General features: G+C 34.8%; 1 protein-coding gene across 2 annotated transcripts in view; it reads left to right on the top strand.

The window, feature by feature from the left end:
* CSMD3 (CUB and Sushi multiple domains 3) overlaps positions 1 to 26,260 on the top strand; it is a 1,383,361-nt gene that overhangs the window by 1,203,534 nt on the left and 153,567 nt on the right. The window contains exons 33-37 of one of the 2 annotated variants that reach the window (XM_069601113.1): positions 842 to 955; positions 1,455 to 1,550; positions 3,121 to 3,324; positions 14,404 to 14,528; positions 24,886 to 24,982. In XM_069601113.1, the coding sequence (XP_069457214.1) occupies positions 842 to 955; positions 1,455 to 1,550; positions 3,121 to 3,324; positions 14,404 to 14,528; positions 24,886 to 24,982 (636 nt within the window). The remainder of the gene's footprint in view (positions 1 to 841; positions 956 to 1,454; positions 1,551 to 3,120; positions 3,325 to 14,403; positions 14,529 to 24,885; positions 24,983 to 26,260) is intronic. The other variant, XM_069601114.1, reaches the window with a different exon arrangement.

Here is a 26,260-nt window from a genome sequence, read left to right on the forward strand (position 1 = left end):
ATTTCTTCTAACAGGTTCCTTCTTTTAAGTTATAGTTTGATTAGTTTCAGCATGTAAAGTTAATGTATTATTAAAGGAAAAGTACAAAGTGAAGTAAAAAGGAGGCATATATAAAACTATTGGTAAGTGTGTCAGATCTGTACTTACCACAAAAAAGCAATAATCTTGTAAAATTGTATATCTTTATTAAAATATCTTAATTGCCAAGAAATAATAAAAAATATGTCCTTATTTTGGCAGAAGAATAACAATAAATTTTTAGGGATCATTTTCAATTTAGAATGTGGATTAAACACTGTACCTTAGAAGTACAGTGCTATACTTTTCTTGCTATATTTTTCTAAACATTATTACTTATGATGGAATAGCATTTTAAAAGCAATCTAAACTGAATCCCCTGAACTAAAACTTTGTCTATGTCATCTAAAAGAGGAAAAAAAAAATTAGAAAAAGAGAAGAGAGTCGCAAAGTGAAAACAATCAAACTACCAATGGAAAAATTAAAAAGTAGTTATTATACATTATTAATCACCAACCTTATGATTTCTGAGCTAAATTAAATGTTATACCCATTTAATTTACTTTAAAAGCAGTCTTCTTAAAATTTTATTGTATTTAGGTCATGTTCATTACTTTTATGACCTGAAGTACATATGTTAGGCATATCAACCAATTGGCACACATCCTCTTTTAAAGATAGAGAAAAAAAAAAAAGATGACTATTATATTGTAATACTTGTTCTCTCTCTCCTCCTCTTTCTATTTTTTTTGTTTGTTTGTTTTTTGTTTTCATTTTTGGATGATTGGTGATTTGTTTGCTTCTCCTGGTTCCTGTTGATCAGTGGTGTTTGGCCAGTTTGTATTTTTCCAGACATCACTCCACGATGTTGTTGAGGTGTATGATGGGCCAACTCAGCAATCTTCTCTGTTATCTTCCCTCTCAGGATCCCATTCAGGTATCCTTTACTAGAACTGCCATGCATCAGTTATTGATAAACGACTGACTTTGATTGGTAATGTAGTGAAAGTTGAGATTTATATCATCCATATTAGAAATAAAGTAAACTGAACATAAAGTCATTACTTTTTAAAAAAAGAATAGAAACGCAACAGTAATTCAGACTCTTGATAAAAATATAACCATTTTCTGGGATTGTAATCAAGTAAATATAGTATTTAGTCACTTTGTCCATGGTGTTTCATGTAATATTTAAAGATTCTTTACAGAATGAGGCAATATTATCAAAATGTAATAAAAGCCTTCCAGTAAAAAAAAAAGAAAAGGTTGCAATTGAAGCTGAACCCAAAATAATATATTGTCAGTGGTAGAATATATTAAAGTAATTTAATAGAGAATAGATTGATGTTTTCAAATGACAGTGTAAATTAGTATAATTTGTTAGGTTTACTGAATGAAATTATTTATGATATCTTAGTGTTTGTTTTGTTGAGTAGGAGAATCACTTCCACTGAGTTCAGGTAATCAGATCACAATTCGATTTACTTCAGTTGGACCAATAACAGCTAAGGGATTTCACTTTGTTTATCAAGGTAAGTGACCCTGTAGCATAGAAACACACTAAGGAATGTAATCAGTTTCCATGCTATGTTCAGAATTGTTGAATTATGAGAGCCTCATAACCATTTAGGACAGATAAAAGTTGTGTGCTTTAAAAAAAAATTGTTTTGCCTTTTTCCCTTCCCCATTATTAAAGCATTATTACTTTTCCGAAGTCAAAAAACTCTATTGCTTCCATCATCATTCTCAAGCAAACTGCATGCTCTTCCTTGTTTTTAACATACTGTTTTTAAAACATCTTTTTTTTTTTGACAATGCTTCACTCTACATATTCTATTTCCTTATAGTCTAGCACTCTAAGAATGTACAAACTTTTTGTGCTGATGTACTTAGACATGCCAAGGAAATCATTACTCCATTCTAAAATTGTAGTTTCTCATTCTCTTAGGAGAATTCAAACTTTCTTTATGATTATTAAATATTTTTGTGCAATTAAAAGTCAGTTTACATAGTTTTTTGTCATTTATAATAGACAAACTTCCACATTGTATAAAACTAAATTAAGAGCTATCATCTGAATATTTTGTTTGAATTATATATGATCAATGTAGTTATTCTCAAATGTATCTTGAACTTTATTGCAAATAAATTTATAAACACTTATGATTTGATATTCTTATTAGACCCTTTTATTCTAATTATAATATTGACTATAATATTTACTATTTCATTCTTAATAATAGTCCCTCTGTAACAATGCGTGGTATTATGATTTTTAAAAGGCACTCTAACAAATGAAATTATTTTCACTGAAGTGACATAAGAGGAATCTATTTGGAATTCATCTTATCATTTTTTGGACTATTGTCAAACTCCTTAATCCCATCTGTATGTGTTTTAAAAAGAAAAAACATCCTGTTATCATTCTATCTTTAAAAAAGCACAATTGAAGAACATACCTAAAAGGAATTTCAAATTTGATATTGTATGATTATTAAAACAAAGTTTCTATTGTTGTTAATCTGTCTGACTTCTATTCTGCTTAGCCTGAACATAGTTATTGTCTTCATCAATAACAAACATGTTTTGAACAACTAAGTTTATGAATATGTTGTAAAATTAATCAAATGTTGTTTTTGCTTTTTTAAAATCTGTGTTTTTAGGGAGCAAATAGTGTTAAAAAATTGACATTGCTTTACATAACCTGACATCTGCTTTTTGTATGCTTGGCATTCCAATTTATAAAGAAAAAAAAATGTACCTGTTACCATTCCTTAAATTGAAATATCTTTGCTCATGCTACATTGTTATATTGATAAAAGTATGGTAAAACAAAAAACAGAAAGTAACTGATGCTGTTTAAAGAATCCAAAATAAAATGTTTTTAAAGAAAAAATCTTAATGACAATAGCAATATTTATTCATTTTGAATTTATTCATTTCATCATGTATGAAATTTTAAACTTTTATAAATATGTTCAAATTGTTAGCTAAAGTTCGAGTTAGTGAAGATTTCTTTGAAATCTGTTTGAATAGTCACATTTTGAAACCTGTATTTCTCTACCAAACATGAAATTAAAATCCACAATTATTTGTACACAGCTGTTCCTAGAACAAGTTCCACACAATGCAGTTCTGTACCTGAACCAAGGTTTGGAAGAAGGATTGGCAATGAATTTGCAGTTGGTTCATTGGTTCTTTTTGAATGTAACCCAGGATATATTCTCCATGGATCCATTGCAATTAGGTGTGATACAGTGCCGAATTCTTTGGCCCAATGGAATGATTCCTTACCTACCTGTATTGGTAAGTTTATAAATTTGTATGCTTCATGTTGTACGTATTGTATACCAAAATTAGTTATCTTACATCTGTCAATATTTAATACTTTATTTGTTATGATGTATCTAAGTATGGAAATCACAGTGGCTATTTGATGCAATTGAGGTGTGATGCAATCAATGAAAATATACATATATATTATTTCCAGTAACAGAGTTGGAATGCTATTAATATGGAATTATTAGATACCACCATCCTTTAAAATAAACACTTTTCATTTTTAAAATTTATGCAAAGATGTCTATGCCAATATATAAGGAATTTACCTATCTTTTAAAGGTCACAGAGATTGATTTTTCTGCATATGTTTTATCAGCAAAGAAATTAGAAAATACACATTAATACATTTTTTGTTTCCTTTTCTCTATTAGTTACATGCTTAGTCACTCAAGTTGTACTGACTCTTTGAGATCCCATGGACTTTAGCCCACCAGGCTTCTCTGTCCAGGAAGCTCTCCAAGCAAGAACACTGGAGTGGGTTGCCATGCTCTCCTCCAGGGAATTTTCCCTGGGATTTTCTCAGGGATCGAACCTGCATCTCATTACACTGTAGGCAGATTCTTTTCCACTGAGCCACCAGAGAAGACCCATTTAAGTTATATGTATAAAATATAAAATAAAAAATTTTCCCAGTCTTTCACAGATAAAAGTGGAAACACTTTAAATGGGTAGATGGCAATAGGATTAGTCAAATCTCATTATTTGAAACTATTTTTGTAATGTTATATCCAGGGTTTCTGAGGTGGCGCTAGTGGTAAAGAACCACCTGCCAATTCAGGAGACATAAGAGATGTGGATTTGAACCCTGGGTCAGGAAGATAATCTGGAGAAGGAAATGGCAACCCACTCCCCTATTCCCACCTTTAAAATCCCATGGACAGATATGCCTGGCAGACTACAGTCCATGGGGTTACAAAGAATCAGACATGACTGAGGACTGAGCACACAACACACATATAGAGTTTATGTTGGCAAACAAAATGCAAGCTTTATAAACTTAGCTCTGCTAAGTTATTTGAAGCAGTTAAAACATTTTCTAAACAATACAAATATCAATAGTTTAGAATCTTAGTTTAGAATCAATAGTTTAGATCCTGAAATATGTTTCAGGATCATTACAATGACTTTTGGATCCTGTAGAATTTCATGGATGTGGAAAATGTAGACTGTAGTGAAGTTGCTTTCTTCTCTGTTCTAAGAGCATGTCTGGAAATTAAGTTTTTAAATTACATATTGTAAAACTAAAAGAATAGTAGTAAAGCTTAATCTCAGGTTAAGAAATAGTTCTAATGAGTTCTTCCTCATTAAAGTTTTATTAGCATGAGTTTGGAAAATGAGAGGAAGGTTTTTTTAAATAAAAGATAAGTAAAATTTTGTTTTTATTTTAATAATCTCAATTCTCTACTTTGTGATAGATAATACAGGAATGTACATATAGCATGTACATTTATAAATATATAAAATCTATTTTTAATAACACATCCTGCCATACCTGAAAAGAAATTGTAAGTAGCTTTTATTTTTCACATTTAAAAACATATTTTACCATATTTTAAGAGAGATTAATATAATGTTAGTTCATACTTAATCAGAATAATGTATTTTAAACACATTTTAATTGAAATGATATGGATGTTATTCATTTCTACTGAGGAAGAAGTAAAGATAAAGTTTGGTGATATGCATTTGTCTAACACATACTGTGTATAGGACAAAACTGCTTTAAATCTTTTACCATTCAAATAAGAACATCACTAATAATTGTGCTTGGAAAATGTGCAAATTAGGACCATCATAAATAAAAAAAATAAAACAGAATGGTACAAATTGGGCCTATCATAAACAAAAATGTGGGATCTAGGTCTCTATAGGAACTTGATATCACCACTCCCTCAAACAAATATTTCTTACATATTTCACAGAGTATTTTTCTTACAACAAAAAATCTGATTCTTCCTTCTACAGTAAATGGAATGGGAACTGTTCTTTTATTTTTCTTTTATTTGTTGAAAACCACATACAAAAAGTATTTTTAAACACTGAAAAGCTGTAAATGACTCCTCAACTTTCTTCTCTTTCAACTAAATAACCAGTTTCTAGTATGACTATGATTTAACACTTCCCATTTGCCAGGTTTCATTCTGAGTAATTTATCAATAAACACATATTTAATCAACTTCTTACAGCAAACCTATGGAGAAGTTGCTCTCAGAATTTACAGATGAATAAACTGAGTCTTAGAGAGGTAAACAGTTTTCTTTAAAAATGACACAGCCTAGTAACATAGGAGCAGGGTTTAAAAATATTTTCTGATTCCATACTTCAATGTGCATGATAGAAGAGTGTTTTCCTTTTGTTTTGACTGATAAGCTAATTTCCTAATTCAAATTCTATATCTTTTTTATAACATGGAATTTCTTAACCTATTAAAGTATATTTTTGACAGTCAGCAAGCAAAGGAGAAGAAATCATTTGCACTTGATGTTTCTCCTCTTTTGCACCTAGCATAGAGCTATGGTTAATGGAACAAAAAGATCTTTATATACTTTTATACTCTCATAAGAGAAAATAGATAATGCTCTTCCTTATGACCACACTATATGTTGAGTTCAAAGCCTTATAAAATGTGAATAAATTAATTATCTTTAAAGATTATGAGCTGAGAGAAAAGTTCCTTTATGTCTAGGCCAAAATTAGTCATACAATATGCATAAATCAGAAATTACGTTGCTCCAATTCAGTTTAATAACTGAAGAAAGACAAAAGATAATAAATCTCTTTAGCCTTAGAGCGGATTTTTAAATATTGCTTTCCAAATATCAGGAATCAATCATTATTTCTGCCTCACTTTTCTCAGTAATCATTTATATCATTTCTCTGTCACTTTTAGTTTCTTTATGTACATAGTGATAGAAAATATTAATACCATACAATGGAAGATAATGAATGAGTAGCTATCTTCCTTTCATTTCGTATATATTATGAAAATTCCCTCAAGACAATTATAAAAATAGATTGATAAAGAGACTTATGGAAAGGCATAAACTAGTTCATTAATCTTTAAATATTATTGAAAACATTCATTTGTCCATTTAGAGTGTTCGAAGAACCAACATATGCACAACAGTATCCTAATTAATGGAAAAATCTGTAAGAAATCATAAAAAACTGAACAAAGTCTTCATAACTGGGAGCTGTGGTAGATTCTCAGTATAAGGGTCAGCTGAGTCTTGGGTAGTAATAGGCTTTGACTTTGACACTAAATTGTGGTGAATTACTACATGAGCCTGAAAATTTTTGCATAATCTCTGATTCTCAATTCCCGTATCAACCAAACAGGGAAGTTATAGATTATTTGTGGCTATTACATATTTTAAAGCCTTGGCTAAGTTCTTGGACTCACATAAGTACTCAAAAATTAAGTTGTTTTTGTGCTTTCCAAATTCTCCACCATAAAATCAGAACATACAACTTCAATTCTAAAAATATTGGATCTCAAATAAAGAACTTCTATGTAGTATTCATAAAGGATTTGATATTATTGATTTTAATCTGTTGATATATAGTTTTGATAACACTTTAAAGTTATTATATGTAAAGATTATCTTCTGCTGAAGATTTTTGCATCTTGGCAAGGTCTAAAAGCATGGGCTTCTATTAGTTTTTCTAATTCTGATAATTTAGTTCCTTAAAGGCAAGATTTATTTTTTCTCAGTTAAAAATTTTCAGAAAGGAAATATAATGACAGTGAGGGAAATATAATGACAATTTTCTTGAGGATAATAGTGATTATTAGAATATTCTATTTGCTAAGTCACTTCAGTCGTGTCCGACTCTGTGCGACCCCATAGACAGGCTTCCCTGTCCCTGGGATTCTCCAGGCAAGAACATTCTATTTAGGGGTTGTGAAATTTCTTTCCATCAATTTATAAATTTAAGGCAGTTGATTTAAAAGGAGCAGACTTATAACAATAGGTATATATTCATGATTTGGTTTGGTTTCAGTGTTTGTCTAAAGGTCTAAAATAAAAATAAACTTGAAATTAAAATAATGATTACAATTATTCTAATTGGTTAAAAATATATGTTTAATCAAAGTTTGAACATTACATTATCCAAAATATTATATTTTATTTTGTCCATGAAGGTATGATGATATTATTAGAAAGAGGAAAGAGATAAAAAGGAGAAATGTGCTGACATTAAAGAAGGAAGGAAAAAAAACCCAAACATGTAACAATAGTTTAGGAAGAGGAAAGGGAAATAAGAAAAAAATAAGATATTCTGTGTGATGGAAAACAGAGAAAAAGAACTGTACACTGTAAATGTTTTTGTTTAAAGCAGAAGAAAACCCCTATTCTACATGATTATCGCAAAGCTTTTCCATATGTCAGATGTGTCAGTTGATTAATCCTGGTGTTTTTGCCACAAGAAATAAGAATCCATGTAAAGAACAAGATGATCAAGCCATTTGACTATAAATTCATTTCAGCAAGTGCAGAAGCTTCTACCAAGCATTAAAGCCTTTGAAAGACTTTGAGACCTTGTCGTGGCTGACATGAAACATCAGGAGTAAATGTTAACAGACTGTCATCCCTAGCCTAGATGGATTCAGCCTCACTTTTTACTTTTAAGGCAAAAAGATGAGGGACTCAGGATCCTTTACACACTCTCTGTCAAAAGTCCATTTCTCTCTAAATACCTGGGCTTTTTGACAAACATGTGAGTGCATCTATGGTGGGTCTTTAAACATAAAACACACTACCTTTTATGTTGCACTGGTTTGAAAGTGCATACTTAAAGATAGAAAATTTTATCAGATGACTTCTGTTTCCTGACAGGATCACACGAAAAGGGCATTTTACTTTATGTCACTTAAAAAGTAATGTATACTTTGTAGAACATGTATAAATCCAGAAAACTGAATATATAACAGAAGGGCATATGGGATTTGTATGAGACAAGAACTAAATTCTAAATGACAGTTGGATGATAGCTCACTTTAGGTTTTACCATTTGATCCCGCTGCTAGTCTTTACATAAATGAAAATATACTTTGCATTTCTATTTTTAGCTATACATATTTTGTTTTAAATGCTATGACAAAAAATGATTATATCTTTAAGTATTCAAAAATTCAGAAAAGGAGAAGGCTTGATGTCTTAATTCAAATATGAGTCAAATACAGAGTTATCTTAGGTTGATATTAAAGAATTATCTGTAATTTGTGTTCATCAACCCACTCTAGTATTCTTGCCTGGAAAATCCCATGGACAGAGGAGCCTAGTTGGCTACTGTCCATGGGGTCGCAAAGAGCCGGACATGACTGAGCGACTTCACTTCAGTTTCTATTATCTGGATAAAATGCTAACTGCTTCAAAGTCTTTGGACTTTCTATTTTTTCTCCTTGGAAAATCATCCCCAAGATACCTTTTGGGCTTACTGCATTGTTTCATTCCAGTTTTCACCTGAATATCTTCCTTGACCATCTTATCTAAAGTAATTTTCTTCTACTCATCCTTCATTTGTTCTTTATATCTTTATTCTGTTTGTTTGTTTTTAAGCAGCAACCATTCACCAGATTATATATAGTTAGGATGCTTCTCTGGAGAAGGCAATAGCAACCCACTCCAGTACTCTTGCCTGGAAAATCCCATGGGCGGAGGAGCCTGGTAGGCTGCAGTCCATGGGGTTGCTAAGAGTCGGGCACAACTGAGCGACTTCACTTTCACGTTTCACTTTCATGCACTGGAGAAGGAAATGGTAACCCACTCCAGTATTCTTGCCTGGAGAACCCCAGGGACAGAGGAGCCTGGTGGGCTGCCGTCTATGGGGTCGCACAGAGTCAGACACAACTGAAGTGACTTAGCAGCAGCAGCAGGATGCTTCCCTAATCTTTCTTGCCCTCCTCTTCCTGTCAGTATATTCTATTTTTTGCTCAACAAAAAGAGGGTGTGGCATACACAAGGTTTTCAATAAACATTTGTTCAGTGAATGGATTTTTGCAGGTAAGTTTTATAATTTCATAAATTTTTATAGAGATAGAACAACTGACCAACTTCCCAAGTCCAGGACCCATGCTTTTTCAGCTTCAGGCTTGCACTGCATGGTGATATTCTTGCTCAGTTCACTTGCTTAGACCTTTACAAGCCATCTTGAAACTACAAGACACTTGAGAATCCATAGAAAGAGGCATAGGTAAAACATACACAGTAGATTTTCCTAGTGTATAGGTAATTTTATTCTGAGAAAGAACAAACTATCTATATTTTACAGTTTAAATATAATCATTGTTAATCTATTACAGAGTATTATACAAATGATTCTATTTCCCTTCCCTTCACTGGTTCAATGAATACTCAGGTGATAGCTAAGGCCAAGTGAGCATCCAACAATTGAAACCCAATAAAAGCAGTGACCTACATTTCTAGTGATTTCCATCTCAAATATAATTGTTTGACTTTCACAGTTCTTAATACTGCTATCAACACTTTTATTTTTTTCTGTCATAGTAGAAAAAAATAAAATGTTCATTAATTTTTTAGAAAAAGTTGACATATTGAAATTAAACGGTTGTCTTGAAAGCAGCCCCATTAGACATGATATGCAAATTGTACTTATACTTAAAATGGTCAGATACTGAATTAGGTAATTCACAAATTTAACTAACCTGTATAAGAAAAAAATATTTAATAATCTGTGCAAATCTGTCTCATCAGGTAGTTCTTAGGTAAATTATAAAGCACAATAATGTTTTTATAAGAAGGTTGAACTTTGAACAGAGGTAAACTTGATAAACTTGCTGAAGACCGAACTTTATCTTCCAAGTTTGACCTTATTACACTCCAGATTTCTCAAAATTTTCAGTTTCTGAAAACCCAAAACTCTCTTCTCTCTGAGATTCTGTGATTTGAATAAGCCCCTGTAGCCACTAATAGCTCTGACAATATATGGCCTTAGGCATAAGTATTTCTGTTAGTGGGAGGTATCTTTTGAAAAGCTCCTGAACATGCCACTTACCTCCCTTTGGCAGAAGTGTTTAATTAGCTGCTTATCCCATCACTCTTATCGAGCTTTGTTTTCTTCAAGTCCTTTGGAGACCCAGAAAGAACTGTTTTGACTTGTATTGGATCCATGGCAACGCTTGTCCGCACTGTCTTTTTTTCAGTGGAAAGAAACAGATGAAGAAATACATATAGTATCTAAATCTTTATTCATTGATTCACTCATCCATTCACTCATGAACAAGTTATTAAATATAATAATGAATAGCACTGACTAGTATTTGTATGAAGTGCTATTAAGCATTATCTCACTTAATATTGATACCAACACCAGGAGGTAGATAAGAATATTCTCTCTTTTACAGATAGATAGTGAAATCCCTATGGTTTAGAGACAAAAAAAAGAATTAATATTTGTACCCAAGCTGCTTGATTCTAAAATCTGTTTTCCTAATCTATATGTTATATTGAATAATACTGATTAGAAGATATTAAAAATATACAGTACATACTCTTTAAAATACAAAAGAAATATTAGGATAAGTAATATACAAACAAAATATACAATCTTACCAACCCAGGGATCAAACCCAGGTCTCCTGCATTGCAGGTGGATTCTTTACTGTCTGAGCCACCAAAGAAGCCTAAACATACAGAATATACCATTCTAATGGCAGAAAGGGAAGAGGAGCTAAAGAGACTTCTGATGAGAGTGAAAAAGCTGGCTTTAAATTTAACATTCAAAAAACTAAAATCATGACATCTGGTCCCATCACTTCATGGCTAAAACTTGGGAAAAATGTGGAAACAGTCACAGACTTTATTTTCTTGGGCTCCAAAATCACCATGGATGATGACTGCAGCCATGAAATTAAAGGACGCTTCCTCCTTGGAAGGAAAGCTATGACAAACCTAGACAGTGTATTAAAAAGCAGAGACAAAGTCTGTATACACAGAGGTATGGTTTTTGCAGTAGTCATGTATGGATGAGAGCAATAGACCACAAAAAAGAATGAGCACCAAAGAATTGAAGCTTTCAAACTGTACTGCTGGAGAAGACTCTTGAGAGTCCCTTGGACAGCCAGGAGATCAAACCAGTGAATCCTAAAGGAAATTAACCCTGAATATTCATTGGAACAACTGAAGCTCCAATACTTTGGTCACCTGATGTGAAGAGTCGACTCATTGGAAAAGACCCTGATCCTGGGAAAGACGGGAGACAGGAGGAGAAAGGGACAAAGAGGATGAGATGATTGGATAGCATCATTGACTCAAATGGCATGAGTTTGAGCATACTCCGGGAGATAACAAAGGACAGGGAAGCTTGGCATGCTGCAGTCCACAGAGTTGCAAAGAGTCTGACACACTTAGAGTCTGAACAATGACAACAAAGTGCCAGGCACTATTCTATGCACTGGCCACATAGCTTTGAGTAAGAGGATAAAGTCTCTGCCCTTAGGGAGTTTACTTTTGTTTCAGATAATGGTAAATGCTATGGAGCAAAAGAGAGCAGAGGCTGGAGGTTAGAGGAAGACCTCCAGAGCATGCTGCTGTTTTAAATCCAAATGAGGTGAATGAAGAGGGGTGGGATATATGAAAGTCAAAGAGGTAAGCAAGCCATAACAATAATCTCAGGTGTCAAGAACAGAGTGAATGATGGCAAAAATGACAGAAGAATTGGGAGAGGTAGAGCAGAGGCCAAGTCATAGGGTGCCTCAAAGGCTAGAACAGTTAGAATTTTTCTAAGCCATGGAAATTCACTGAGCTATAGAAGATACGATCTCAGTTTCTGGAAAATCACTGTGGCTAATGTAAGGGATGGGGGTGGTACAGAAGCAGTAAGACTGAATAGAAGCTTATTGCGGAAGTGGAGGGGAAATTTAATGTTGATTGAGATTGGCAGATCATGATCAGTGATGAGAACTGGTAAACTTCTGGATATATTTTTGAAATAGAATTGACGTAGTTTGTTGATAGGCTGAATATAGATGTACATGTGAATTTGAAAAGAAAGATGAATTGAGTTCTAGATTTTTGGCTTAAGAATTAGGCAGTAACATTTACTGAGAGGGCAAATAGTATAGATCAGGGAGAATTTCAAAAATCTTGATTTGGACATGTGAATTTTGAGATATTGAGTTGACATATTATTGTAGAACTCTGGGTAGAAGTTATGGCTAGAGATAAATGTTTAGTAATCATAGTATATGGCTTCCCTGGTGCCTCAGACAGTAAAGAATCTGCCTGCAGTGCCAGAAACCTGGGTTCGATCCCTGGGCTGAGAAGATCCCATGGGAAAGGAAATGGCTACCCACTCTAGTTTTCTTGCCTGGAGAATCCCCACAGATAGAGGAGCCTGGCACGCTACAGTCCATGGGGTTGCAAAGCGTTAAACACTACTGAGCGACTAACACTGGAGTCATAGTGTATAGATGGCATGGTAATAGAGGCCATTACAGAAGAGCAGTGGTTTATAAGAGATGAGAAGATGGTGTAGGTCACAGAGAGATAACATTTGAATTGAAAGAATCAGAAGGAGGATGAGCTAAAATTTTCTTTAAAAATACTTTATCACACTGATTTAAAAGTTTGAAAATGTAAAAAGTTTGTAGCATTCTTTTGAGTAATTACCCTAGATTTTTTGCATTCAGTTTCAGAAGTGACACAAAGTTGTATAATTACCTTTAAAATTATTACAAAAATATATTCTGATATTTCATCATTAGAGCCAGATTAGGACACATGTCCAAGGATCATAGTGCCATTAGAACATAAAATAACAATAGTTGTAGCAGAAGAAAATATAATTTACTGACTTCTTATTATGTTTCGAGCAGTGTGTAAGCTTCTTTATGTGCATTGTTATTGTTTAGTTGCTAAGTCGTAACTGAATCTTTTGAGACTCCTCTGTCCATGGGATTTCTCAGCAAGAATACTGGAATGAGTTGCCCTTTCCTTCTCCAGGGGCTATTCCCGACCCAGGCTTTGAACCTGTTGCTCTTGTGTTGGCAGACGGATTCTTTACCACTGGGCCCCAGAGAAGCCCCTTTATGTAGATTATAATATCTATTTACTTTCCACAAAAGCCCCTTGGAAAAATTGCATTATCTTTTAATAAAGCATCTGAGTTTCAGAGAATTCAAGGACATGTCCAACATCACACAGTATTTAAAACTGTAAGTTTGTTCATTCCCAGAGTCAATCTGATACTACCAGCAGTGTAAGAATTTTGCTTTAAGATTGGTACCTGTAAAAAGTGTTAAAAGTCTTTACTGTCTTCAGAGCAAGTCTCTGTACGTATTCTTTCCTGTAGTAGTTGTATTGGCGGTAACCAGACTGTTGCCATATTGAGTATTTTCTTTACACTGAACAACATGAATGTGGAGCCAAACTACCAGTGTTCAAACTCCACTTCATCTCTGACTAGCTATGTGATCTTGAGAAAGTTATTTAAACTGTTATTGCTTCCATTTCCTCAGCTGTAAAATTAGGAGGATACTTATTCATATATTGTTGGATTGTTGGGAAGCTTTAATAAGGTAAAATATGTAAAAATGTTTAGAAGAGTACTGGTATATAGGCTCTATATAAATGTTATAATCATAATATAATTGTAATCATCATCATTATTACTCTGAAAGGGATTCTATTACTACTAAAAAGATATATGAAGAGAAAATAATAAATATAAAATAATTATTCAAAAATTCTTTATGTACATATGAACAATTTTTAACTTGTCTCAATGAACATTTTAGTAATATGCAAATAATATGCTATTATTGAGTTAATTATAGAATGACTTTAGATATGCTATCGCCAAGTTATCCGTTTATGTTGTCTAATTCTTTTTTTTGTGCTATGGGAACTTTTTGTGCTATAGGAAGACAATTTTCATGGTTCTTTTGAGTTTTAAAGCATAATATGACTTGATTATGTTTGCAAGTCTAATATCTGTCTATGTTATTGATGACCTTTTCGCTTATTTTAATCCTTTGCATTAGAATTAACTTCCTCTCATGGATTGCTTTACTTTCAGTACCCTGTGGTGGAATTTTAACTAAGCGCAAAGGGACTATTTTGTCTCCTGGATACCCTGAGCCTTATGACAACAATCTGAATTGTGTGTGGAAGATAACAGTGCCAGAGGGAGCTGGCATTCAAGTAAGAATATTTAAATTTTTCTTCTTTTCATTGTATATTTGAAGCCAATCTTTTCAGAAATGACAGGACACACGTAATTTCTAGAATTTCAGCCAGTGCTTTTGACTTGCATGGCTGAATTTTAAAAGAAAGATGTGCCTGTTCAGTCACTCAGTTGAGTCCGATCCTTTGTGACCCTGTGAACTGTAGCCCACTAGGTCCTCTGTCCATGGAATTTTCCAGGCAAGAATACTGGAGTGGGTTGCCATTTCCTCCTCCCGGGTATCTTCCTGACCCAGAGATTGAACCCATATCCCCTGTGTCTCCTGCATTGCACGTGGATTGTTTACCTGCTGAGCCATCAGGGAAGCCATAAAGAAAGATACTTAACATTAATTTTTTTCACCTGCTGCTGCTGCTGCTGCTGCTGCTGCTGCTGCTAAGTCGCTTCAGTCGTATCCCACTCTGTGCGACCCCACAGACGGCAGCCCACCAGGCTCCTCCGTCCCTGGGATTCTCCAGGCAAGAATACTAAAGTGGGTTGCCATTTCCTTCTCCATTTTTCACCTGCAAGTAACAGAAAACCAATTCATGACTGCATAAGCAGTAAGAAAAATATGTTGCTCCATGTAACATTGAAACTTTGAGTAAGATGGTTTAAGCATTGTTTATTGCAAAAGTTCAGTTGTATCATTCCTGACCCAGGTTTTCTCCATCTCTGTCCTGCAATACTTAGCATATTAGCTTAGTTCTTGGACTTCCTCTCATATGGTCTTGAGATAGCTATAAAATCTCTAGGCATAACAGTATTTCTAAGCAATGGATGGAATGGAATATTTCTATGTTATGTACTTTTATAATGACTGAGATCTTTTCACAAACTTTCCAGCAGACTTTCCATTCTCTCCTGTTGACCAAATTTAAATCACATCCATTCCTAAGCCATTCACTGGATAATAGCAAAAGACTTACTATGATTTGGCTTTGTTTTTTTTTGTTTTTTTTTTTTTTTTGAGCCTTGAAAAGATCTTTATTTTATTTTTTTTTTCTTCAAATACAATTTTTTTTTAATTTTTAGTTTTTTATTTTTTAAATTTTAAAATCTTTAATTCTTACATGCATTCCCAAACATGAACCTCCCTCCCACCTCCCTCCCCAGAACATCTTTCTGGGTCATCCCCATGCACCAGCCCCAAGCATGCTGCATCCTGCGTCAGACATAGACTGGCGATTCAATTCACATGATAGTATACATGTTAGAATGTCATTCTCCCAAATCATCCCACCCTCTCCCTCTCCCTCTGAGTCCAAAAGTCCGTTATACACATCTGTGTCTCTTTCCCTGTCTTGCATACAGGGTCGTCATTGCCATCTTCCTAAATTCCATATATATGTGTCAGTATACTGTATTGGTGTTTTTCTTTCTGGCTTACTTCACTCTGTATAATCGGCTCCAGTTTCATCCATCTCATCAGAACTGATTCAAATGAATTCTTTTTAACGGCTGAGTAATACTCCATTGTGTATATGTACCACAGCTTTCTTATCCATTCATCTGCTGATGGACATCTAGGTTGTTTCCATGTCCTGGCTATTATAAACAGTGCTGCAATGAACATTGGGGTACATGTGTCTCTTTCAATTCTGGTTTCCTCGGTGTGTATGCCCAGAAGTGGGATTGCTGGGTCATTGGGAAAACTGGTCAACCACTTGTAAAAGAATGAAACTAGATCACTTTCTAACACCGCACACAAAAATAAACTCAAAATGGATTAAAGATCTAAATGTAAGATCAGAAACTATAAAACTCCTAGAGGAGAACATAGGCAAAACACTCTCAGACATAAATCACAGCAGGATCCTCTATGATCCACCTCCCAGAATGCTGGAAATAAAAGCAAAAATAAACAAATGGGATCTAATTAAAATTAAAAGCTTCTGCACAACAAAGGAAAATATAAGCAAGGTGAAAAGACAGCCATCTGAATGGGAGAAAATAATAGCAAATGAAGCAACTGACGAACAACTAATCTCAAAAATATACAAGCAACTTATGCAGCTCAACTCCAGAAAAATAAACGACCCAATCAAAAAATGGGCCAAAGAACTAAATAGACATTTCTCCAAAGAAGACATACGGATGGCTAACAAACACATGAAAAGATGCTCAACATCACTCATTATTAGAGAAATGCAAATCAAAACCACAATGAGGTACCACTTCACACCAGTCAGAATGGCTGCGATCCAAAAATCTGCAAGCAATAAATGCTGGAGAGGGTGTGGAGAAAAGGGAACCCTCCTACACTGTTGGTGGGAATGCAAACTAGTACAGCCACTATGGAGAACAGTGTGGAGATTCCTTAAAAAATTGCAAATATGATTTGGCTTTGAAAAAAATTTCAAGATTAGTTGTCTGGCTCTGGCAAGGGACTTATCCTTCTCTGATGTACACAGCTCTCACTCAGTTGAACAAAATTGTTCTCTGTCAGCAAGGAAGAAGAATACTATTCTACAGACAGTCAACAGTATCTACCGGAGTACTTCAATTGTGACCATTTTGTATTGGGAGCACTTTGACCAGCTACTCTGTTTGAGAAGAAAATTGTTTCTGGGCAAGTAGATAGCCTTTTACTGCTGAGTCAGTGTGGATCCCACGAAACATAATTAAACTTCACAGAACATTACAGAGACTATATTTCATGTGTGGATGTGAGAGTTGGACCATAAAGCTGAGCACCACCGAATAATTGATGCTTTTGAACTCTGATGTTAGAAAAGATTCCAGAGAGTCCCTGGGACAACGAGGTTATCAAACCAGTCAATCCTAAAGGAAATCAGTCCTGAATATTCATTGGAAGGACTGATGGTTGAAGCTGAAGTTCCAAAACTGGCCACCTGATGCAAAGAGCTGACTCACTAGAAAATATCCTGATGCTGGGAAAAACAGAAGGCAGGAGGAGATGGGAATGACAGAGGATGAGATGATTGGATGGCATCACTGACTCAGTGGTCATGAGTCCGAGCAAATTCAGGGAAATGGTGAAGGACGGGGAGGTGTGGTGTGCTGCAGTCCATGGGTCACAAAGAGTAGGACGATACTAAGCAACTAAACTGAACTGAACTGAACTGATATTTCATAAAAATAACTTGCCAGTCTCCAACTGAGTCATAGGGTTTTCCTTGAGAAACTTGAGATACATATATCAGTCATGGAAAAAAACAGCCAACACATGATTCATTAAAACTGAACTTAGATAGAAATATAATTTTCAATAAGAAGTAAAATTTTCAATTTAACTTGATAACTTTTCAGAAAATTTAAAAAATTACTTAATAGATGTCAGGTGTTAAATAGGTCAGTAAATCAATGAGAAAATTTGAAATGTATTTTTTCAGTGTTTTAAAAATATTGGCAGTCAAAATACTGCTTACATTCTGGCTAGTTGTGCTATTATTTTATGATCAACTTTAAAAATTTGAGGATAACCAATCCCCTCTATCCAGTTACTGCTGGAATTAGCAAAGATTTGAAGATCATCCATGTTCCAGATTGCATAGGCAATCTGAAATAAGCTGATACCTTTAAAATCTTCATGGAACATTTACTGTATCGTCTGGTTATACATTTACGAGAATTATATTAGAGCATCTATATATTGGCATCAGCTTGTCCATTTTTATCTCATCTTAAAATAATAAACCCCTGGCATTTTCCCTCTAGTTCTCACCCTCTGTTCCCAATTCCCTGTGATGTTGCTTCAGCGTCCAATGCTCTATTTGAGTCACTCTTATAATGATCACTGAGGAACATGCCATTAAATCCATTGCATTGCTCATCTTCCTTATTTTGTTAGCAGCATTCTGCCGTGTCCATTCCCCCCTCACTATTAAGATATCTTTCCCCTCCATTCTGCCTAATACTCTCTTGAATTTTGTTTTGTTTTCTTTTATACATTTTTAGTTGTTGCTTCTGTATCTAGGAACATGATCTCCTCTTTTTCGATTAATCAAATATGGTGTTTGTGAGATTCTGTGTTCTTTGTCCATCTCATGTGGCACCGTTCTCTGTGCCAGGTTGTCTACTTTCATAGCTTCAGTTACCATTATGTGCTGATGCTGAATCATAGTAGATAATTAGAAAACATCTTTTTAAATTAAGGACTGAATAAATGATGGTTTCCAAACCTAATATTTAACCCATACCTTTCACCTAAGTTTGCTATTTATCCAACTTCCCACTGAATATTTTCAGCTAAACTTTTTACATCTCTCTTGTATATATATGTGTGTGTGTGTGTGTGTGTGTGTGTGTATTTATTCATTTTGGCTGTGCTGAGTTGTCATTGCTGTGCACAGGCTTTCTCTAGTTGCAACGAGTGGGAGCTGCTCTCTAGTTTTAGTACATAGGCTTCTCATTGGAGTGGTTTCTCTTGTGGAGCATGGACTCTAGGGTGCATGGGATTCAGCTGTAGTGTGTGAGCTTAGTTGCCCTGCAGCATGTGGGATCGACCTGGTGTCCCCACATTGCAAAGTAGATTCTTAATCACTGGACCACCAGGGAAGCCCCTAAACTTCTTACACTTCTACTTCAACCTGTTCAAAACTGACTTCATGACTTTTTTTCTCAAAGTTGTGAATCTTCCCCATTTTGTTCTCTCAGAATGAACCCCTCATCCATTCAGTTGCACAAGCCAAAAACCTTAATGATTTTTTTCTGTGTCCAAGTGCACAAAGAACTATATCAGTTCTGTCTTTCACAAACCTCTCAAAGTCTATTTTCTTCATCCACACTTTTACCACTCAAGATTAGGTGGCCATCGTCCCTGTTCCAGGTTCTTACTCTCCTCCAATCTATTCCTCACAGGGCAAAGAGAGTAACTTTCTAAAAATAATAATCTAATGCTCTAAGTTTCCTGCTTTACAATACCTCGATTGTCCTCTCTATCCTGAACTCCTTGACACAGCTGATTACGCCTTTGTGCTTTGCCCTTATTTCTTGCCTCTATTTCACTTCTTTATAGAAATCTGACTCTCTCTTGCCTCTGGACCTTTGTAAATGTTGTTCCTTCTACTGCCAATACTCTTCATCATCTCCTTTATTTGGTTTATCTTTCCTCATTATTTCTGTCTCACCTTAAAAACAGTTCTTGTGGAAGACCATCCATGAACTTGAAGCAACGTTAAGCCCTCTTGCTACATGTTCTCATTGATTCCTGCAATATCCTTATATCATGATACCATGTTACTGTTTTGATTTGTGTGCTCAGTTGCACAGTCCTGTCTGACTCTTTGTGACCCCGTGGACTGTAGCACGCCAGGCTTCTCTGTCCATAGGATTTTCCAGGCAAGAATACTGGAGTGGGTTGCCATTTGTTTTTACTTAATTACCTGTAAGTTTATGGGGTAACTAAATCTTTTCTGACAGCTAGCACAGAGCCCAGCAGTCTGTGCTCAGTAATTATGTTTCAAATGAACCAATGAATATTTCCAAAAGCAGTGAAGTTTTAGGCCACTTTAAGGAGTTAACATAGAATAATGGACTAATATGACATCTGAAGATAACGTTATGTTCTATATCACTGTCCCAGCAAACACTATTCACAACTAGAAACCTTGTATCAATGATGCTATAAGACCTTTCACTGAAGTAGCATTTCATTTAATGATTGTACCTTAGAAAATAAAATTTGAGTTTAGCACAGGATTGATCAAAGTTACAGATTTTGAAGCATATTTTAATGTAAATACTTTGTATAAATACAAAGTACTCTTTCCTGATTAACCTCTTCAGTTCAGTTCAGTCACTCAGCCGTGTCTGACTCTTTGCAACCCCATGAATCTCAGCACGCCAGGCCTCTCTGTCCATCACCAACTCCCGGAGTTCACACAGATTCACGTCCATCGAGTCAGTCATGCCATCCAGCCTTCTCATCCTCTGTCGTCCCCTTCTCCTTCTGCCCCCAATCCCTCCCAGCATCAAACTCTTTTCCACTGAGTCAACTCTTCGCATGAGGTGGCCAGAGTACTGGAGTTTCAGCTTTAGCATCATTCCTTCCAAAGAAATCCCAGGGCTGATCTCCTTCAGAATGGACTGGTTGGATCTCTGCAGTCCAAGGGACTCTCAAGAGTCTTCTCCAACACCACAGTTCAAAAGCATCAATTCTTTGGTGCTCAGCCTTCTTCACAGTCCAACTCTCACATCCATACATGACCACTGGAAAAACCATAGCCTTGACTAGACGGACCTTAGTCAGCAAGGTAATGTCTCTGCTTTTGAATATACTATCTAGCTTGGTCATAACTTTTCTTCCAAGGAGTAAGCAGCTTTTAATTTCATGGCTGCAGTCACCATCCACAGTGATTTTGGAGCCCTCCAAAATAAAGTCTGACACTGTTTCCACTGTTTCCCCATCTATTTTCCATGAAGTGATGGGACTGGATGCCATGATCTCCGTTTCCTAAATGTTGAGCTTTAAGCCAACTTTTTGACTCTCCTCTTTCACTCTCATCAAGAGGCTTTTTGGTTCCTCTTCACTTTCTGCCATAAGGGTGGTGTCATCTGCATATCTGAGGTGATTGATATTTCTCCCGGCAATCTTGATTCCAGCTTGTGTTTCTTCCAGTCCAGCATTTCTCATGATGTACTCTGCATATAAGTTATGTTTGCTAATGTTATATGACCCTGGAGAAGAAAATGGCAACCTGCTCCAGTATTCTTGCCTGGAAAATCCAATGGACAAAGGAGCCTGGTGGGCTGCAGTCCATGGGGTCACAAAGAGTCACACACGACTGAGCAACTGAGCACAGTTTTAGATGTATTACTAAGTTATAGAAAATTATAACACACACCCCCATAATTTAGGACATATTTGAAATTTCACTAAATTCACCTAAAAGCAACCTGGCTAGCACACCAGATTTAGAGTAATGTTTATCTTTTATTCTTTTGCACTAAACATATGTGCAAATAAAGATTTACATGAATATTCAGTAAATCATATATGAAATGCGATAACCACTGATAGAGAGAAGAAACATTTGTAATGCTGAAAAAGTTACAAATAAGATAGAATGATTGAGCATTTTTGGGAAATAACCTCAACAAGTAAACTAACTTATTATGTTTCTACTACATGAGTGGAAGGAGTATATTCATTTTTTTCCGTGTATATTTTAGCAAGGTATATTGGAGGGGGAATTCCAAAGGAGCTACAATTAATAATAACAGAATTATCAAGCAAAGAGCAGTCTTTAAAGTAAAATGGGATTTGAATGTCTCTATAAGGGATGTCTGGTTTTAGTTATTGGAAATTCATTACCTCATAAAGCTGTCCTGTTGTCATAATGGACAACTCCATCTAATTTAAAGTTTTTCTCCCTCCACCTCCCCTCTGCTCAGGCTCCAGGGAAGAGTCCTTTCCTTGCCTCTTCCAGTTCCTGGTAGCTGCCATCATTCTGTGGCTTCTGACTTGTTCAGTCACTAAGTAGTGTGTGACTCTTTGCAACCCCATGGACTGCAGCACGCCAGGCTTCCCTGTCCTTCACTGTCTCCCTGAATTTGCTCAGACTCATGTCTGTTGAGTCAGTGATGCCAGCCAACCATCTCATCCTTTGTCATCCCCTTCTCCTCTGACCACATCCCTTCAATCTCTGCTTCTGTGGTCACACTGCATTCTCTTCTTCTGTCTGTGTCAAATCTTCCTTGACCTCTTATAAGATCATCTGTGATTGCCTTTAAGGCTCATTTAAATCATCTAGGATGGTCCCCCTATCTCAAGATATTTAGTTTATTCACATTTGAAAGATTCTTTCCCATAAGAGGCAATATTTACAGGCTCAAGGGATCAGAACCTGATTATTTTGGGGAGTTATATTCACAAATAAATGTCCAGAATTAAACAGATTTTCTTCCTCTTACAAAGGTAATAAGTTTTCCTGGAGATATCTACATTTTTATTTTTTCCATCCCTCTGATCGCAAAAACTCAGGGAAAAATATCTTAAAATATTTTATGTCACTTCCCTCTCCTATTCATATCACACAAAAAGCAGTAATTTCCACCACAGCAACTCATGTGACATCTAGGTCTCCCTTTCTACCATTCCTGCCTACTAGCCTACTTTATTAATCTTTTTTTGCTTCTCATGTGGGTCACTGGAATCAACATTAAAACTGTCTTTTCATTTTTATTTTCTTTACTAATTGCAGTAGTTCTGTGCTTAAACCATAGTCCTGATTCAGTTCAGTCCAGTCACTCAGTCGTGTCCAACTCTTTGCGACCCCATGAATCGCAACACGCCAGGCCTCCGTCCATCACCAACTCCCGGAGTTCACTCAGACTCACGTCCATCGAGTCAGTGATGCCATCCAGCCCTCTCATCCTCGGTCGTCCCCTTCTCCTCCTGCCCCCAATCCCTGCCAGCATCAGAGTCTTTTCCAATGAGTCAACTCTTCGCATGAGGTGGCCAAAGTACTGGAGTTTCAGCTTTAGCATCATTCCCTCCAAAGAAATCCCAGGGCTGAGATTAGACTCCTTCAATTCACCTTCTAAAACCTTCAATGAAATACTCCTCAACTGCATAATTATTATGCTGGTATTCTGTCTGTATAGCCCTTCTCTTTCTGTTTCTCTCCCTTAGCTAAGATACGTTAAATCCTCAGTTTATTCTAGGCACTATTCTAAAGTAAAATTACTTTAATTTTTACAACAAATCTATAAATAGGGGCTTTACTACAGTGATTAATAAAAGAAATCTATGGCACAGAGAGATTAACAGTTCTTTTAGAGTTACATGCTATGGAGTAGAGGGAACCAAGAAGTTTCAAACCCCAGAATTCTAATATTTCTTGTATTTATCCATTAATCTTTATTATTTCTTTTTTTTCTACTTTTTCTAACTTTTTACATATTTTCTTCTATGTGAATACACTTCACTGTGGCTAAATGGTTCACTAAATCTACCCTGTGGCTTGTCTCTTCTACATTTTTACCAACTCAATAACTTCTTTCTGTGCAGAACCTTGCAGTACATTTTACTTACTTCAAATGTCAACTACTACAAAAATCCTTACTTCTGTTTTCTTTTTCTTGTTTTTTTGAAGCCAAATATGACTTTTTCTTTTCTTGACTTGAAAAGAAGGAAAAGTCAGATATGAAGAGAGACTTGACCATTTTTTAAAGAGTTGGTGATTATATTGCAATCATACAGTTTTAATTCCAGTCTTCCTCCTGTCCTGGAACATTGCCATTCAGCCTAATGCCTGTCACACAGGCAGGGTATCTGTTGCCATGTGGCACTCACCTCTGGAAAAGAGGCATAAGCATTTATTTGAATGGAAGAATGGTGATGGCCTATTTTGTGGATAAGAAAAAATTTAATGAATGCAATTGTTAGAAGTATTTAGTAGATAAGTAAAATGCTTATATTAATAACAGACCTTAACTAAATAAAAATAAATTTATTTGAATAAGACTATTCCTTTACCTTCTCTTAAACTATAAAATATGTAATAAACAAAGAAAAATAGACAACATCCATAGTTGTGAGGATTCTGTGGGTTCTTGCAAAAATTCAAGCTGTGCCAAGTGAAGTGCAACAAAGTAACACATGCCTCTTTCTTTAAATATAATTTGATAGACATGAGAGAATTATACTCAGCATTTCCCTTATCAACTTTGTGAATCCTCACAGTGATTTAGTTATTATGATGCTGTTTATAAAAATATAGTCATTTATAAAACTAATCTTTAAAAGACATATCCAAATCAGTTATAAAGTATTATTTTTGGTTATACATATTGAAATATATAAAAAATGTACATAGGGGATTATTATGTTAATTTGTAAAAATAAAAACAGGAAATTTAACAAAGGTTATACAAAGTAAAACATAATAGAATGTATCCAGGATAAACCTAATTCAAAATCATATATATTATAGTCTTATATGGTGCTCTGTGTGGACCAGAAATCTGCTTATATCCTAATAGGTAAAGCAGATAAGAAAACTCAGTACACAAGAATCAAACATTATAAAACAAAACAAAACAAAAATTAATCAATTGTTTGGAACATGGCTTAATTCAGATTCTAGGCACTAAGACATTGGATTAACGCAATAAGGTGGTGACGGACATTCTCAATGCTATAACAGTAGTAACACTGCTAGATACCTCAGAGGCTTTTATTTTAAAAGTCAGTGTGTGTATGCCAGTGCCATAAAGGCAATGATCATTTCTGTTAAAATGCTTCCATGGAGAGCCTAAATGTTATGGTCCAGGCTTTGAACTCTCTCTTCCAGAAGAGATGAGTGGACTATAGTATATGCATCACATTAGAAGTATGTGTTCTTACAGATAATTATTATTTCATAGGTGCAAGTTGTCAGCTTTGCTACAGAACATAATTGGGATTCTCTGGACTTTTATGATGGGGGAGACAACAATGCCCCAAGACTTGGAAGTTATTCAGGTAAATAAAAGAACTAAGTTTAATTAAAATACATTATAATTAGGAATGTAAATCTCTCTTGCTTTCTCTCTAAAGCCCTCCCTAGATCTCTGACTTGGTGGTTTTAATTTTGCTTTTTACAAACTATATGCAGAGAACTAAACTACAAGGTAGAAGTTTGAAAGGCTTTAAAGGCAATAAAATAGAAATTGCTATTTAAAACCTACTATACAGTGTTACTGTATTTGTGTAATTATTTATTGATGCTTTTCATGTTAATAGTAATATTTTTAGCTGAGCCTTGGCTCAGAAATTGTATATATGCTCCTCTCCCTTAAAAAAAAGGATGAGAAGTAATAGTTAAAAATTAGACAATGCTTGAAATTTATAATATATTCATTTGATAGAATGTTATGCAGGCATTAAAACAATTATACAGAGATTATGTAACAACATGGTAAGTGCTACAAGGTACTGTTGTATGAGAATAAAGAGAATATGAAATTAATTCTATGAAAGGAATTAAATTATATAAAATTCATACTATATACACATGTGTCAAGACCAGAAGATTTTATAATTTGTTATGGTTTGTGAAGGTAGTTTGTGCATTAATCTAACAGCTTCTTATATTTAGGGTGAAATGAAGTTTCACTCTAACTATATGCTTTACTTTAATTTGGGTTATAGTGTTTAACTCTAGAAATATAAACATAGCTAAACTATGAACTCATATATTTCAGATATAGAATTTTGAGGGTCATTAAGTTTTTAATAGATTTTAAAATGGAGATGTTAATCCACTTTTCAGCACCACCATTGATGAAAGCAAAGAAGAAATATCTAGAGTAAGAATAATTTGTTTTAGGCATTACAAACATTCTAGAAATAGATTTAAAAAGAAATTTTTCGTGGAAAAATTATATGATTTTTTGTGTGTATGCATTTGTCTGTAATAAACTTGGTATAATACTTTCTGAATGATAAGTATAATAACTAAATGATAAAAAGTGATAAATAATAACAGTTGTTGATTACCAAGTGCTAGCTCTGTGTGAAGCTTGTCATACATTTCCTCATTTGATCTTTCCAGCAGCCCTGGTAGGTGATTGACACTAAAAGAAATTAAGTTGCCCGAGGTTGTACATCTAACATTAGAATGAGACTAGGACCCAGCTGGTGTTACTCCACAGTCAAAGCTCTTAATCACTAAGATCTTCTAAGAGATCAAAGGCAGTCAGAGTGACCTTTGAGTTTCTGTTTACCTCTGTCCTCACTGATTCAGTTAGGACAGTATAA

Source organism: Ovis canadensis, chromosome 9 (genome assembly GCF_042477335.2).
Source record: "Ovis canadensis isolate MfBH-ARS-UI-01 breed Bighorn chromosome 9, ARS-UI_OviCan_v2, whole genome shotgun sequence".
Taxonomy (NCBI): Eukaryota; Metazoa; Chordata; class Mammalia; order Artiodactyla; family Bovidae; genus Ovis; species Ovis canadensis.